This window comes from Drosophila suzukii, chromosome 2R (assembly GCF_043229965.1).
Source record: "Drosophila suzukii chromosome 2R, CBGP_Dsuzu_IsoJpt1.0, whole genome shotgun sequence".
NCBI lineage: Eukaryota > Metazoa > Arthropoda > Insecta > Diptera > Drosophilidae > Drosophila > Drosophila suzukii.
Window position 1 is genome coordinate 14,996,918 of NC_092081.1, and position 17,060 is coordinate 15,013,977.

The 17,060-nt window shown below is 42.7% G+C and overlaps 3 protein-coding genes across 7 annotated transcripts; 2 read left to right on the forward strand and 1 right to left on the reverse strand.

Moving 5' to 3' along the window:
• The first annotated feature begins 867 nt into the window (after positions 1-867).
• On the forward strand, positions 868-12,582 carry Gyg (glycogenin 1). Of its 5 annotated transcripts, XM_036812990.3 has the most exons (8): positions 3,806-4,105; positions 5,134-5,444; positions 6,294-6,583; positions 6,647-6,827; positions 7,039-7,113; positions 8,200-8,790; positions 9,926-10,127; positions 11,816-12,582. In XM_036812990.3, the coding sequence occupies exons 1-8, from the start codon at positions 4,090-4,092 to the stop codon at positions 12,244-12,246; spliced, it is 2,097 nt and encodes a 698-aa protein (XP_036668885.3). In that variant the 5' UTR covers positions 3,806-4,089; the 3' UTR covers positions 12,247-12,582. The 5 variants fall into 5 exon arrangements, with proteins under 5 accessions (XP_065719743.2, XP_036668885.3, XP_036668881.3 ...); XM_065863671.2 differs by lacking the exons at positions 3,806-4,105; positions 11,816-12,582 and adding an exon at positions 868-1,010 and having other exon boundaries at positions 9,926-10,402; XM_036812986.3 differs by lacking the exons at positions 7,039-7,113; positions 11,816-12,582 and having other exon boundaries at positions 4,088-4,105; positions 9,926-10,402.
• LOC108009352 (enolase-phosphatase E1) lies at positions 868-14,697 on the forward strand. Its single transcript, XM_017073650.4, has 3 exons — positions 868-1,010; positions 12,994-14,220; positions 14,290-14,697. The coding sequence occupies exons 1-3, from the start codon at positions 1,004-1,006 to the stop codon at positions 14,355-14,357; spliced, it is 1,302 nt and encodes a 433-aa protein (XP_016929139.2). The 5' UTR covers positions 868-1,003; the 3' UTR covers positions 14,358-14,697.
• LOC108008357 (UDP-glycosyltransferase UGT5) lies at positions 14,484-16,788 on the reverse strand. The gene is made up of 4 exons (XM_070994761.1): positions 16,626-16,788; positions 16,128-16,442; positions 15,425-16,072; positions 14,484-15,361 (listed from the first exon to the last, which is right to left on the reverse strand). The coding sequence occupies exons 1-4, from the start codon at positions 16,786-16,788 to the stop codon at positions 14,694-14,696; spliced, it is 1,794 nt and encodes a 597-aa protein (XP_070850862.1). The 3' UTR covers positions 14,484-14,693.
• Positions 16,789-17,060: the final 272 nt, after the last annotated feature.

Below are 17,060 nucleotides of genomic sequence, written 5' to 3' on the forward strand. Positions count from 1 at the left end.
ATGATTTTTAATTTAATTTGCAAAATTATTAGCAGTTTGTCAACCCTAAAGTTCTCTCAAAACTCTCTTAGTTTTGCACCGCTCTTTGTCTCTCTTACCACCACTATTCAAAGTTTGCTTTTGATGCGACTTTCGCACTTTTTCTTTTTCGTTCTCTCACTCTCTGCTCTCTCTTTCACGTTTATATTATAGCCGGTCCAGCATTAGCCGGCGAGTGAAGAAGAAGCAGAAATAGAAATGAAATATAAGTAAGCGGAATGCAAAATACTTTTTCTTTGGCGCCTTCCTGCTCACACACACATTCGCTTGCGTATATGAAGCCAGAAAGAATGATATAGTGTGGTATTCCTATTTCTAGACTATGAAATACCTATTACTCACTGCCCCGTTTCGAATTACGTTGTCTACTTTAAGGGAAAGATTAGGAAAAGAAAATTATTTAAAAAAAACATGATAAGGGGTTATTTTTATGAAATAATATAACTGATTGCCTTTGTCATTATTATAGGGATATCTCTTATTACTTTTTTAAAAAATATTTTTTTATGCACTTTTGTAGTGGTTCACTTTGGCTGAGTTGTTCATGTGTTCAGTGGTTCTGGTTCACTTTGCTCAGCTGTTATATGTGCAAACTTTCGGTGTAGAAATATTGCTATGTGCTACCCTATTTCTCGAATATAATATACCCAGTTTGTTGCACGAGTAGCGGGTACTATAAATCTCCCACCGGCTTTTTCTGTGGCCAACGACGCCGGCCGCGACGTCGACTGCGCTGCCCGTGTCTCTGCATTGGCATTTAGGCATTTATTGCCCACGGCAGGCAAGCAGCCGCTTCAGATTCTCGTCATCGCTCGTGGAAGGCGCACCGCAAACGCCGCTCTCGTTCTCGAATTTAGTGTGAAAGCTCAACCACCCACCGCCCGCCGGAAAAGTCTCGCGAGTGTCCTAAAAATCGAGTTTACCCACAATAAAACCCAGAGTTAACCCATAAAATCCTAACAAAATGAGCAGTAAGTTGGGCCACAACGAAAACCAAAGCCAGAAAAGAAAAGAAAAAAAGAAATGCAAAAAAAAGAAAAGAAAAGCTAAGCAAGAAGAGAGTGTGTGTGTGTATGCATGGCTAAAGGCTGGAAACTGAAAACCGAAAATCGGAAGAAAAGCCTGCCCTAAGTTAAAGCTCCTTTGGCGTTTGTTGCCTGCTAATCAACCAACCAATCGTTATACCCGCCCATTTCATAACACTCGCTTCTTCTGGGAGGAGTTATGCAAAATCAAGAAATCAAAATCGAAAACCGAATCAAAATCATGGCGATAATCGCACTATTAAGTATAGTATATATATTTATAAATCGAGCATAGAGCGCTCAACGATGTTTGGCTACGACCTTTACTGACCTTCACTAGCGTTTGCTCGGCCCACAGGCCCTCCCTCTCTCCTGCCTCCTCACCACCCCCCGATTCTCCTCTCCTTCGCTCTACAAAAAAAACTTAGAGTGTAAAAAATACTACCATTGCATTGGGTACCGCTGGCTGCCTCTGGGCATATTTGTTTGTTTATGAAAAGTTTGTGCACAAAACCGCTGATAACGAGAAGCTCACATAACCTTCAAGCGGAGAAAGAGAAGAGAGTGGGAGCTTTGAGTTATGCTGAGAGAACCCCCATTTGTTGTGATTCTACGGGATTACACCGCTTTTGCGCTTTGTACCTGTCGCAATCCGGTGACCCAGTAAGCCCGCGTAGCGCCATTAGCGGCCTTATCATCCCCATCCGCCTTATCAACGGTGTGATTTCCGCATCTGCGGCCCATTGAGATTAGCAGCCCATTAAGGGATGCACTTCGCCTTGGCATTTTCACACGCTGACGTCCGGGGATCGTGTTTGAAGCACCTCCACCTTCGTCTCCCCCATACTTACATATAGTATATTATTCACAATCTATATGCAGTATACCCCATAGATGTTTTTCTATTTTTAAGTCCCGCCTATATGTATGGGTCGGAATTATGGCTGGCGACAGGCACTAACAAGTTTGTGCGTTCGAAAATAATATTATTTTCTGAATTTCGAAAAGTTTTCCACGCCCGAGAACATTCTTTTGTGTCGCATCGCCCACCAAAAAGTGTGGGATCTCTCATCATTTGCTCTTTCCTTGGAAAATCCATTAAATCTGCACGGATTTATGCCCGCATTAATCATCAACCTACGGCAGCTGCCTTGAATTTTTCCCAGCCCGCAGGGATCTCCAGCATCTCGCGTTTCGGTCACCCGTCCATATCCATACACATCCATGGTGATTCAATTTCTAAAATTGCTGCGTTGCCTGTACCGATCCAATGCATCGCCTACCAGCAGACACAGTCTCATTTCATTTCACTTCACATTGGCGGGGCTATTTTTAGTGGCCTGCTCTTTCGGATACAGAATCGGAATCTACAAGATACACACTGCCTGCTGAGGTTTCCCGCAGAACTTGTTCCGCGCCTTGCACTCGCCAATTTGTGCGTTGGTGTCGCCGACGTTCCCCCGATTTCCTTCTGAAGACCACTCCCTTTGGCATATCCCATTATGCATTTCCATCGTACAGTCCAACATAACTTTTGATTCTTGTTAAAAGTTGAAAACCATGAAAACCGAAAATAATATATAATAAATAATATATAATATGATATAATATATATTATATAGATCAAAAATAATATATAGGCCAAAAGGTTTCGGGATATTATTTTTTGTAAATATTTAAATATCCGCCCTAATGATTTTTGATTAACAAGGATCTGTTTTCTTTTTGAAGAACTTAGATGAATCTTTTACTTATTTAATATATTTAAATTTTATATTCCAAAACTATGGTTCCTAAATATTTAAAAATTAAACTTTGAAGCTTGTTCCAGGCGTATTGCATGGAAAACTGTTCAAATAAATTTTAAGCACCTGAAATCTAAGATCCTATGAGTGAAATATTTCGCTCTTAGCCAGGTTCGACTGTACTTTGCTTCTTATGCGCCGGCTGCAAATTATCGCGATGCTTCAATGGGGACCCTGACAAACGGGTTTCCGGGAGGGCTCGGGATGTATGTATATGTATTATCTCCCTCAAGGTCTCGGCTCCCTCATTCATCTAATTGGTGACCCCATTCATGGCGGTGTCTGGCGTTAATCTGATCTGGGTCTCATCACGCTCCAACGGGCATTTGCTCAGTCACTTGACCCAGACCCAAAAGCTCGACCCATGACTCCCCGACCTTTTTGCCCACTTGCTTTGGCAGGGCGCTTTATCAGCTTTATTGTGCTCCCGGTATACGCAATTGATAAATGCGGGGTGGATTAGATGAAACCAAGGCGCAAACTCTGCTCAATAAAGAGAGTAACTAAGAGAGACCTTTTGTTTCGAAGAGAGTGTCTTTTTCTCTTTTTACACTGTGAACAACTTTAAGGAATTTTCCCACAATTAGCTGTCACATAAATTGCTAATTTACCTATTTTTAGGTTTACGTGCTAAGCATATTATTAAGGAAAATGTCGCGACGCATTCATTTTGACAATTTCAACAGTTGTTGAAAGGTTATATTTAGACCGAGTGTTGTTTATTTTATTTTGTTTAAATCGCCAAATTTATGACGACTGCTGAGAATTCTTTTTTTGATCGTTCTCCCCCACAAGTTTTATTGTTTTGTGAAATATTTTGTCATTTTTGCTCACATCCGGTAAGTCAGAAGTTATTAAGATCCATTCTAGTGCCGCAGAAAGTAAATGATTTCATTTTTATTTTAGGCTCAACGAATCATTTCACAAGCACCCACACACGCAAATAGAAAAGAAAGCATCTGTGTATCTTTCACCAGCACACACACACAAATAAAAAACACAAGCCGCACCCACATACATGCACACATTAAAGCATCCGGCGGAGGATAAAGATCGTCCTTATCTCAATCCAAATCAGGATCAATATCAAGATCAAGATCAAGATCAGCCTAGCGAATGCATTTGAATGCCGCTGATTAGCTCGCTGTGCGGCAGGTATCATCAGTATGCGCATCCGTATCCGTAAATGTGTCCACATCCGTATCCGCATCCGTATCTGAATGCGTAGTCGAGAAGGTAGTTGTTGTAATCCATCTACTTGTTGTATCCTGCGCTTCACAGTTCCTTTTCAGTTTGCTTCTCTAAAACCAAACAACAAAACCAAAACCCATGTATACAGAACTCTAATCAGACACTTAACCCGACTAAAGTTAGCTCAACGAAATGTACCACGAATATCATATATATACACACCTGTATATATAAGTATATATATTCTCAGTAGCATTAATACCCGAATAATAGTGTTCTAAATTCCATTTACTTGTCAATAATCAAAATTGGAAATAAAAAATAATTTTATGTTCTCTCTATTTTAACTCTAATGAATTTTATATTTTCAAAACAACGAGATCGCATGGTTTAACAATATCTTAATACTACCACGAAAAGGGGATAGGATTTCGAAGAAATTCGCTTCTAAATTGTGTACCATACAGATTCCAACCTAATCTAGTCCAAACTAAATCCCCATTGAGTAAGAAATATGCATCGAAAAAAATAAAGCTCATAATCGCCCCATAATCATGTATACGTATCTGTAGGATATGCCAGCGCCATGAATAATTATCTATAGCTTTTGCCCAACTAAATGCCAACAACGCAAAATTCTAATTGCTCGTTTGGACGCGCCTGAAATATGCTCTGCTCGATTTTGCCAATTCTTTATAAGTTTTTTCCTCTTTTTTTTTGCAATTTTATCTGCGCTAACAAAGCAAATGAATTTGGGATGCATGTGGGCGCCGCTGACGCAGTTGGAGATCTGCACACACCACTTGTACATACATATCTATTCTATTTTGAATGGGGAACCCGAACAATCGCTTGTTTATTTATAAGCCATAACGTTTTTTGCTGAATCCGAAACTAATAAATACAAAAGCGAATTCCCCGCCAGCTGCAGCAGTGAAACGTGCAATGCAACAGTATCTTATTGCTCTGTAACCCAATTTGTATCTCTGACTTTGGTCGTATCTCTGAGATATCTATATCAATATAGCGCTTAATTTGCATCTCTCTTGTCTCCCATCTCTTGCCACAAACAGAGTTCGCTTGGGTGACGCTGACGACAAATGACACGTACTCACTGGGTGCCTTGGTTTTGGCCCACTCCCTGAGGAGGGCCAAGACCGCCCACCAGCTGGCCGTCCTGGTCACGCCCACCGTTTCGCCGGCGATGCGCGACAGACTGAAGGAGGTGTACAACGTGGTGCAGGAGGTCAATGTGCTGGACTCACAGGACGCCGCCAACCTGGCCCTGCTCTCCCGCCCCGAACTGGGCGTGACCTTCACAAAGCTGCACTGCTGGCGCCTCGTCCAGTTCGAGAAGTGCGTCTTCCTGGACGCGGATACACTGGTAAGATGTAGCTCTATAGTGTAGGCACTATCTCAAATAAATCAGATATACATTCTGGAGGGCACTTTGATCTCATGAAAATACCTATTTGTATGACCCCTCGCGTTAAATGTTTTTTAAATGTTTTTCGGATGGACCAAAGTGCAAACATACAAGCAATTTAAAAGAAATCATGTTTGATCTTCTGAAAATATTTATTGAACTTTGAAAAATGTGTTTTTAACTCATATAGTTTGAATCGAACATTTTTATTTGGATTTAAGTGTCAACAAAGAAGTAAATAAATAGTCACAAGCAAGTTTTCGCTTTGGTAATTATTTTGATATTGTTCAAGGACAAATTCTAATGCGATCTAAAATCATTATAGCGTTTGCAAAGTATTTACATCGTAAAGTAGCTGTATATATTAACATGAGTGTCTTATAATACTATTGTGCTGACACTATTTCTGATTTATTATCTATAAAAGAACAATTTTCATTGGTTAAATTAGAATGAAATGTAATCACAGAACAGATAGTTTGAAGAAAGCAGACCATATTAAAAAAGAGATATTTGCTTAAAAATTGTGAAATATACCATAGATTTTTAAATCAATTTCCCTTCAATTAAATTTTTGGAATTGTTCTGTAATTATAAAAACTACAATCATTTGAATTGATTATATTAAGACAGAATTTAATAACTTACAACATATGAATTTAATATTATGAATATGAGTTATGAATATAATATTATTTTAGTTATTAACGGGTAAATACATTAGGCGAATAATTAAATACATTATGTTAAAATATTTTCATATTAAATTCATAAATCTAATTTAATAACCCATTTTCCATCTCTAAGGTCTTGCAAAACTGCGACGAGCTGTTTGAGCGCGAGGAACTGTCGGCCGCTCCGGATGTCAGCTGGCCGGACTGCTTCAACTCCGGCGTGTTCGTGTTCCGACCCAGCGTGGACACCTTCAGCCAGATCACAGAGTTTGCCGTGAAGAATGGCAGTTTCGATGGCGGTGACCAGGGCCTGCTGAACCAGTTCTTCGGCGACTGGGCGACGGCGGACATCAAGAAGCATTTGCCATTTGTGTACAATGTGACGGCCTATGCCTCGTACTGCTATCTGCCCGCCTTCAAACAGTGAGTACCCCGCTATCTTTATAAGGCGTGGAAAATAGTTTTGTAATACCATTCGGCTTGCAGGTTCAGAGATAAGATTAAGATTTTGCATTTCGCCGGCAAGCTGAAGCCCTGGCTGATTCAGTTCAACTCGGAGACGAAGTTGGCCAGCGTTTCGTCGGACTATGCCCACGCCCAGGATCTGATTCAGCTGTGGTGGAACATCTTCTGCGAAAATGTGATCCAGTCCCTGTCCACCGAAATGGTAAGTGCTTTCAGTAGTCTACCTGAAACTCTTGACCCCTTGACGTTTTGCAGCCACTTTGCCCCCGAAATAATCAGACTGAAATCTATTGTCCCCTGTTTTTGAACGCCATACTAAAGCTAACCTAAGAATTTTATTGTCTAACCCAATGTTTTTGCTCCAATTTGCCCCAAAAAACCCCTGCCTCGTTTCTTAACTCGCTAACCGCAAGCAAACGCCAGGAAATGATAGTGCTAGTGATCGACCCGCGGGAACAATGGCCCAAGGGTCCAGGTCCAGTCCAGAGGTAAGCAGATCTCCAATTGCCGAGCCATCTAGCACCAGATCTGTAGAGACCTTGAGCACCCCCGTGTAAATATCTTAATTATAACGCAAATATTTATTTATTTATCCATCTTTCTGTGCGCCAAGTAAATAACCCGAGCAAACAAACTCAGTTTCGATCTATTTGCCATTTATTTCTCGCCAATAGCTGACCTCGTTACAGTTCCATTTCTCGCCTCTTTTCTATCTTTTCACTTTAATCGACCGTTCTTCGAGTTCGTTTTCATTACTTTTTTTGTATCGGCTAGCAATTTTCTGTTGATTTTTCCTCGATTAGCAGCCACGCCCCAGAGTAACCCATTTTTTTTTGTTTTTCTGATTTTTTGGCCCCATAGACAGACGTACGGACCGATTCTCAATTGGGTTCTCTTTTAATTTATTTCTTTTGTATTTTTTGTAATATTTGTCCAACTGTGTGTGTCTCATGTGTGTGTGTGTGTAAGAGTGCTTGTCTTAGTGTTCACTTTCTTTCTGTTTTTTCTAATTTGCATCAATTTGGCCAAGAGCCAGGGAAATGTTTTCGGTTTACGCCATCGATAGATGGAAATGATTCAAATCAAGATGGTCGCTTGGGGGTGATGCCAGAAAATTCAACTGAATCATTAGATATATCCCATAACACAAACACACACACACACTAGCACACATTTGGGGATCTCCTTTTGTTGTTACACAGGAAGAAATTGTGAACTTAAATGATCTTATTTCAAATATAAAAATATGATTTGATTTTGTAATGTTTAAAGATGTTATTTCTGTTAAACAAAATTGTATAGGAATTTTATTTTTGAAAAGATCAAAAAGACCAGCTCGAATTGGCTCAATACCTCAACTCATTTTGTAAATACCACTTTCCCAACTTTTTCCGTTCTGTGCCGTTTGGTTTTTTATTTTAGCAAATTGATTTACTTTTCATTTACTTTTATTTTCCAACTCTTGCTCTCCCCTGTTTGCGCATTCTGTAAATTATACTTTGCCATAAAAAATACATGGACTGCCGAATCGCATTTGTCGTGCATATAACTCTGTAAATCTAACATCGTCTCAGTGCCTTTGCCTAAACATAATGCAAACGCAAAGCGAATTCGCGGCGGATGAGCAGCATCAGCGGCAGCAGCATGAGTTCTACCAGCAGCAGAAGCTGCACCACCAACTGTTGCATGTCCGCCAGTTCCGCGATCCTTGGGCAGATTACTATGAGAATCTGGAGAGGGAGCAGCGGGAGCAGGAGCAGCAGCAGCAACAACGTCACAATCCCAGCCAGAATCACAACCAGGACAATGGGAATGCGGATGCGAATGCAAATGCAAATGAACATGCCACTGAGTGGCATCATGACGATGCATGCCACCCACCTCCGTCGACGACTCCTCCTCCACCCCCAAGCCAAATTCAAATCCAAACCCACAATGCCACTGCCAATGCCGAAGACTTGCCATCCGTAGATGTGAATAGCAAAGAGCTGAACATTTCACAACCACCTGAATACGCCTCCTCAAACACTGCCACGCCCCCAGCTACGCCCACGCCCTCGCCCACGCCCACGCCCACGCCTCATCATTTCGTGCATAGTCAGACAGTAGAAATTGCGACAAACCACCAACAAGAACATGAAGTTGCAGCCACATCGCCGCCTGAGGTAAAGGCAATCAATCCAAACCCGTCCTGAAAACTACACAGAAAAAAATGTTCTTATCGATTCAATTCATTTTCAAAAACATTTTCCTGCAGATGTCTATCTTACAACTACTTCAAAAAAAAAGACTTAAGAGATAAATATTTAAATTATTTAATTTTCAGTAATTTATTCAATGACATACAAAATATGTAATATTAAAAACCGAAACCTCTCTGATAATATCAGGAATATCTTACATCAAAAGTATTCAAAAGCTTTTCGTTATATTGATTCTTATAGGTTAATATTCAAATAATATAATATTGGCATTAAATATCTCTGAAAAGGAAGTTTAAGCTGGTATCTTCTAGTATCAAAACCGAAATGATATTTTTTCTGTGTAGCAATCCCGACTCCCAACCAACAAAAGCAGCATCGGATAGTGGTGTGCAAGTGTACAAGTGCTAGTGCAAGTGATAGTGATACTGTAATGCCCTGGTTTTCGTCTAGTCACTGTTTTGCATACGAATTGTCATTGTCATCGTCATTGTCCTTCGGTCATCGTTCATTGTTCATGGTCCTTGGTTCATGGTTCATGGTTCAACGTTGTGTTTGTGGCCTGGATAAGGGCATTTGTTGATTTATTATTAGTTGGCCTGGCACCTGGTCAAGCATAAATGTAGATGGACCAGGGAGGGCTCGCTCCCCATTAGGCCAACATCATCATCATCACCTTGAAACTCACAAACTCAGAAGCTCAGCAGCAGAAGCAGGCACTTCATCCTCGTGTTGCATGTGCCCACCCAAAGCCACCCACTGCACTTCATTCCAACTTTCACATAGTAATCTGCCCCAGAGTTGCAGGGACACGAGTTGCAAACGTAAGCAGCCAGAGCGCAACGCGTCGCATACTTGATTTATGCCCCGAGTAGCACTCTGTTGTCATATTAATCATACGCCCCGTGCACCGTACACCGTAACTAACATCTCAGTGTTGTCAACCGTTCGTCTGCGCACTGCATAGTGCGTGCTAATAAATGTTTAATTCGTAGTGCATGTAATGTGCTTTAACTCAACACCAAGCCATAGTATTCCTCCCACTTCTCTTTGCCTTGATTAAATAACGCCTTAATCAATTTAATTAACATACTTTCAGGCGGGTCTGGCTGGTGCCCTGTCACAGATTCGCATCGGTGAGCAGCGCACTCCCGAGCAGGAGGCCTACGAGAACCAGATGCGTCGCCAGTGCTGGGAGTCTGGACAGATCGACTACTCCGGAGCCGATTCCTTCGAGAACATCTGGAAGAAGATCTCGCAGACGCTGGAGGGGAAGAGCGACAAGGAGTCGGATGAAACTGGTAGCTCATAGATACAAAACCGAAACAAAACAAAAACAAAAACAAAAAACAAACAAATGCAAATCGTTCGTTATTCGTCGTTTTGTTGCCATTTTTTCTTGTACACGCACACACTCAATCCAAACCAACCCCCTCCCCTAAAAACACACACACACACAGACCAGTACCCCTACCATCGTAATTCCCTTTTGGTAGGCAGGTGAACTCTTGCCAATGTCATGGAGCCCTTGCTCTAATGGAAATTCGAGGTTCAGGCCAAAAAAGTGTTGTCGAAACGAATTCTTCAGAGTGTCATAAATGCAATTTTTATTTGCCCCTCCGCCCCCCGCCTCACACATCTGCTTCAAAAGAAAGAGAAAGCAAAGAAATTTTAATTAAGTTTTCAAATTAAACTTTTTGCACTGCTGCTGCTCCTGCTCTCGACATACGTGATGTGATGTGATGTGTGTGCGTGTGGGCGGCACACTTGGCACAGTTGCCCCAATCTCTTGCCCCAAAAAACCCCTTCTGCCAAAAGCAATACAAAAAAACACTTGGCCCCCGCCACAAACTTTTACACTTCATTGTATTTTAATTGAAAATTTTGTACTTTCACCCTCTCGTGTGTTTACCGATTTACGAGTAAAGCGATAACTTTTTGGCTCATCTGCACCGAAATACAAATTCATCGTGGCATAAAGTCCATTCCCTGACCTCCTCGCCCCCTGTTACCACCCACATATGTACATATGTTTTTTCTATGAATAAAAACCAAACAAAGAGTGTGTTTGTGGGGAAGACAACAAATATGCCACCCTTATATTTATAATTAATAACGCACGAATAGGTTATATTAAAATGTATAGCGTTTATTCGGAGCGGCAGACGGACTGTGAATGTGTAAAAAGCTTGGCTCCAAGATCTTCATATAGACATATGCAGGCTTACAAAGTAGTTGCTGAATAGATAAGCGACAGCTTTATGGGTATAAGAAAGAAGGCGAAAGATAAGCAGAGAGCGATGCAGGTGCCGTCGTACACCTATGCGCGCATGACTAGGCGCTGGCGATCTGCTCCGAACAGAGTGTATACTAACTCTAGAAAAGATAAACGAAAACCATTTAAAATAAAGTAAAAATCAAAAATGAAATTGTAGCCAATATTTTCTGGCTATTGTGTATCTGTCTGTGTGTGTGTGTGAGTGTGTGTGAACTGGCCCGCCCCCTTTTTTACCGCCCACTCTTCGGATCGAATTCGAGCTGAGCGTTAAATGTTTGTTTCAAGTGTTTTGGCAGCCTAACTTTTCTATCTATACATATATACCATTTATGTTATAATTTACTTTTTGCAAATATTGTCGTAATATTTATTCGAGAACAACAAGAACAAAGAAACCCCAACAACACAAACAAATTTTCAATTTAAGAAACCCTGTTTATAAATGTGCATTTTTATTTTAGACCTTAAGTTACATAAGTTTTTCTTCTGCCTCGTTTGTCGCCTTTTCAGTTGTGTACTTTTAAGCCATCTTAGCCATGGGAAGTCTGAGGTCTTAGAACCATCACGTAGCCATAAGAGACAGCACCAATCACGCACCGCATTTCAGTCATCACCAGCATAACCAGCATTACCAGCATCACCAAGAAACCCAGAAGATGTAGCTGAATTGAATTAAAACTACTATCTCGTTACCACTAACCACATTTGCAGATAATGATAACGATAGTGACCCTGCTAACCCACTAAGCTATGCTCAATTGCTAAACGAAACCGCCAGCAAACTGCTGCATCCGCCCCAGAAATCGTTACCTTCGGAGGCGATGAAAGCGACACCGGCTCCTAATAACACAGGGAATGCGAAAGGAGACCGTCTTGACCAGCCACGCCCCTCAGTCGCTTCTAACGCTTCAGCCACCCCAGCCGCCCCCTTGAAACAGAATCCACAGATGCGACAGGAGCAACCGCAATCCCAACCGGAAACGGAAACCAAGCCCGAGTCGGACCCGAAACCGAAACCGAGACCACAACCGCAGCCAGCACAGCAGCAGCACATCACCATGCCAACAGGAAGCGGAAACAACAGCAGCGGAAGCGGCGTCTCCAAGAACGGCAAACAGCGGTCCGGCCGCAAGTTCAAATAGCAATTACTGAACCTGCTGATGCACTACAGCTGCCTGCCGCACCTGGCGTGTCGCTGCGGGTCGTCGCACTACCGGCGGCTGCAACTGGAACCCCCTCTGGAAACCGAACCCCAACCCGTTCACGTCTAACCCGACGATTGACAGACAGATCCAAGAAAGTACAAATGCTGTATAAATTGCTTACTTAGGGGCTCTTAGACGAAGTCCTTGATTTTGATAAGGTTATTAGGGTTGGTAGTTATCAAAATAGTAAAAAAACTTAACCATATTCACTTAGAAGTATGCGACTTTTTCGCTTAATGCAACGATTATTATCACACTGAAACACTACCCATTTGAAGACTTTGATTTCAAAGAAATAATATCAATATTAATATATTTATGTGTGTTTCTAATGTTACTCGAAAAATAAGCAATATAAATTTTAGTCAAATTTAATAATTACACAAAAATTACAGATCGCTTTGAGTCTTCTAAATTGGTATCTAAATTAGGTAGTCAATATAAAAGCTAATATTTTTGAATTTTTGGAAGTCGTCTAAGAGTTACTAGATTTACCCTAATGCCAGGCTGCCTTACCGAGGAAACCCATGCAATATCGTAGATTTAGCTTAGGATAAGACGAAAGCTAATACTAGACTTAAGCCGCAAGTGCTTTGGATAACCCTAGATGCAGACACACACTCGAGAGCTTATACCTTATATACCATATACCATATACTATACACACATCCACACACACCACAGAGCTACTGACCTCCGCGGACATCCAAGATGGTAAGGTGGAGTTCGACAAGGCCACGGGAGCAAGCACCACGTACAAGCTGATCGAGGGTGGCTACGAGGTGATCACCACCAGCCCCCAGCCCAATGGTACTGTCAAGACCCAGGTGCGAACCTTCTGGGACCCGAAGCCCGTCAGCGAGGAGGACCTGAAGAAGGAGCAGCAGAACAAGAAGCTGGTCCAGAAGCGTCTGGGCAAGGAGATCCGCATCGATGAGCGCACAACCATGCTGACCCGCGCCATCGAAGGTGGCTACGAGGAGGTGTACACCACCATCAACGAGGACGGAACCCGCAGCATGCGCACCAAGACCTTCTACGACTCGGTTCCCACGGAGGTGGATGAGAACACGGCCGCCAAGCTGAACAAGAACAAGAAGAACGTGACCAGGAAGTCGTCGGTGGAGTCCACCGATTCCACGGAATCCTCCCGCCGCATCGTGCAGAAGCAGCAGAAGAACGTTTTGGATCAGCAGTCCAACTCCACCACCACTACATCGGAGCGAAGGGTGTCGGTGACCCAGAACATCGAGATCACCGAGAACAATCGCACTGTGCGCAAGAACTCGCTGCAGGAGCAGAACCTCAAGGCCATCACCTCCACCTCGAACAACTCGCCCAGCGAGAAGAAGCAGAAGAAGAAGAAATCTTCGGCCCCTCCACCACCCGCTGACTTCTTCCAGAACGACACCACCTCTGTGTCCTCGAAGCGAGTTCCCGGCGGAGTGGAGTACACCTATTCCACGGAACTGGAGTCTGGCAAGACCATCACCACCTCGAAGACTGTCTACGAGGAGGAGGAAGTGGAACTCACCGAGGAGGAGATCAAGCAGTACAAGAAGACCCTGAAGGATGCTGAGAAGCTGAAGAACGTGACCACCACCAAGAAGCTCAAGTCCGAGTCGGGCACCAAGAAGATCGTGCCCTCCGAGAAACCCGGAGATGTTACCACCGTGGAGACCATCAAGATCGAGGGTGGCACCGAGTACCACTACACCACCGTGACAGCCGAGGGCATTGTGAAGAAGGCCGTGAAAACCGTGTTCGATCCCGTGCCCAGCAACAAGGCCAATCCCGATGACACCGACGAGGAGGAGATCATCGAGGAGTACGAGGAGGAGATCATTGAGCCCGGCGAGAAGAACGTCAAGACCATCGAGACGATCAAGCAGCTGCCCACCAAGTTCGAGGGTGAGCATATTTATACAGTCCTAACCCCGACTAACTCCCAATAACCAACCATTGTTCATTCTTTCGCAGAGGAAGTGACCATCACCCATGAGAGGAAGGAGAAGAAGGTAAAGAAGTCCATGGTCATAAGCCAGTAGAGATCGCCGCACACCCACACTAAAGCACACCCAAACACACACTCGACACTCACACAACACAAGGCACACCAAACACACACAAACAAGCTTAAGAGAAGGCCGGGGACTGAAGAAAGGCCCTGCGAAGATCCCAAGCTAATTCTCCTGACCTATTTCAGCATCCAGTTCAGTTAGTCGCGGGCGGTCTTTGCACGCTACTCGTTAGCTTTGTTATCAATTACCAGCTGTCTAGTGCCCTAGAAATGTATTACGAGATTATCCAAAATTTATTACAAAGAACTATCTAACATAATTGTATCCTCTTTTGTTAACAAAAATAAAACTCAAGTTTTGGTTCTAATTTATCTTTGTCTTCCTCGGAGAGTCCTTTCCTTTGGAGGAGCTGCTGCGGCAGAGGAGGATTAGAGCAACAATAGGCAGGAGGATGGCAGCCAGAGCAAGGGCCACAATGTCCAGGAGATAGAACTGGTACCAGGGCAGCTCCACGCCAGCTGCCACCAGGTGAGGAGCTCCTCGGTGCTCGATCACATAGTTAATCCAGTACATCGCCGTATCCATGGCTCCAAGAGGTCGATCGCGGAATACCCGCGAAGCCCGGTTTATGTTATTTCTGTACTTGGGATTCTCAATTAACTCTAGAAGCAGACCTCGCAACTCTTCAGCCGTGACTGTTCGGTAATCCAACCCCAAAGCATATCCCGCATTCTTTCCTTGATTAATATTTTGATGCTGATCGCAATAGACGGGCATTCCGAGTATTGGTATTCCATTGTATACAGCTTCCTGGGTGCCAAAGAGTCCACCGTGGGCAATAAAAACCTTGACATTGGGATGTGCCAAGATGTCTGCCTGAGGCATCCAACTCTGCACTTTTACATTGGCCGGCAGATTGGGAAGAGTTTCATCCTCGAACTTCCATAGAACGCGCTGTTTCAGACTGCCAAATACGTCTAGGAATATCTTAAGTTTTTCTGGCGGGAGATCAGCACTGCGTACTTGGGACCCTATACGAAAATGTTTTATAGAAAAAGTTCTGAAATTGAATTGTTAAGTAAAGGAAAACTTACCCAAGCTGAAATAAATAGCTCCATGGTTAGCATCATCCAGGAACTTTTGAATGTGCTCCGGCAACGCCTTGGGTGGCTGAATATGAAGTCCACCCACGGGAATCATATTATAAGACATGGGTCTTGCCGAAGCCAAAGGCATGTAGGTGTTCAACAGAATTGCTGAGATATTCCGCTCCAGTTCCTTTATGGTCGGAACTCTATCCAGCAGTAAGACGGCATCCTGCCCGGGATAGTAGGAGAACTCCCTGGTGAGATCCTCGGCGGCATTGATGGCGACATTTGAAATCCGCTCCCACAGCGACATTCGATCTGTATACGGCATATAGGCGTGTGGGACATACGACCAAGGAGACACTATACCAAACAGTTGGCTGAGGTAGTTGGCATTACCAAAAGTCGAAACTGTTATGATGGGGATCTGGTAGAGGTGTCCTAAGATGAGGGCTCCCTCGTTGAAAAACTGCTCCGCCAGCAGCAGATCGTACTTGCCGACCTTATTCTTCTCATTGATTACGGCCTGAATTTCGGGCTGCTCGAATGCAAAATCAGTGCTGTGCACACCCATCACATTGACCATCCTAAGGAAGGAGAAATTTGGCAAATCTGTCATTTCCAGAACGGTGTCTCTTTTGGTCATCTCCTTAACTGAGAAATATCATTATAAATTATGCGTTTATTTTTTTTAACCGGTTTGACTTACTTTCTGGCCAGAAATCGTATTGTGGTATAACTATTTCCTTGTAATTCGGACCAAGCTTTTCCTTGGCCAAGGAGAATGGAGTGATGAATGTAACTTCATGTCCTTGCCTGACCAGCTCCCTGATGATGGCATTGGTCATCATGAAGTGGCTCTTCCCAGGGAAAAAGAAGGCTGCCAGGATGCGGGAACTAGCACCCAAGTCCAGTTGCTGAAGAGCCACCAGGCTCAAGAGAAAGATGTGCAAAGCACTTCTCGATTGCTGTAAAGCAATACTGTAGGTTATTAACAATGTATGCCACTGATCGTTTACATTTTCTTATTAACCAGCCCTTCATTTGAGGGCTTGACTTTCTATATAAGCTGATAATAGGTGTAGGTTTATTTTCTTAAAGCTTATCAGTAAGTTTCTTAACCTCTAAGTAAATTTCAGTGCCAGAAGCAAAAAGCTTCCAAAGCTTTCAGATAGTAAATTAATTTTTTTACAAAACGTCAACAAACCATTTTGATTCCGCTTGTTGTGTTCTACGGAGGGAACAATCAGCAACCGACTCAGTGGGCGACTCCCAAACGACTGCGAATGGGTACTGATAGATCGTTTAGTGTGGGTTCGAAGGTAGATCGCTCTTATAAGTAGCAAGAGTATGTTTGTAAATGGTGTCATTGAGATTAGCAAAAGTTTAGATCTGCGTGGGGTTTGTGCAAAAAATAGAGGGAACTGATTGTCGTGCAAAGGCGCCATGGCATAGTAATCTATTGGGGCTCACAAAATTCTATGTAATCATGATAATGTTAATTTGTAAGTAAAATTTTATTGGTGTATGCCTATATTATATATATTATGTATATATTATATATTTATTATATATATATTATATATTATATATATATTATATATATATTATATATTTGAATTTATATTGATGTACGTAAGAA

Coding starts and splice junctions, on each gene's coding strand:
- Gyg (XM_036812990.3), top strand. Junction 6,584..6,646: donor TATCTGCCCGCCTTCAAACA/GTGAGTACCCCG, acceptor TTCGGCTTGCAG/GTTCAGAGATAAGATTAAGA. Junction 8,791..9,925: donor CAGCCACATCGCCGCCTGAG/GTAAAGGCAATC, acceptor ACATACTTTCAG/GCGGGTCTGGCTGGTGCCCT.
- LOC108009352 (XM_017073650.4), top strand. Junction 14,221..14,289: donor GCTGCCCACCAAGTTCGAGG/GTGAGCATATTT, acceptor ATTCTTTCGCAG/AGGAAGTGACCATCACCCAT.
- LOC108008357 (XM_070994761.1), bottom strand. CDS start 16,788: ATGACACCATTTACAAACATACTCTTGCTACTTATAAGAGCGATCTAC. Junction 16,443..16,625: donor CAACAAGCGGAATCAAAATG/GTTTGTTGACGT, acceptor CTGGTTAATAAG/AAAATGTAAACGATCAGTGG. Junction 15,362..15,424: donor AGCTATTTATTTCAGCTTGG/GTAAGTTTTCCT, acceptor ATTTTCGTATAG/GGTCCCAAGTACGCAGTGCT.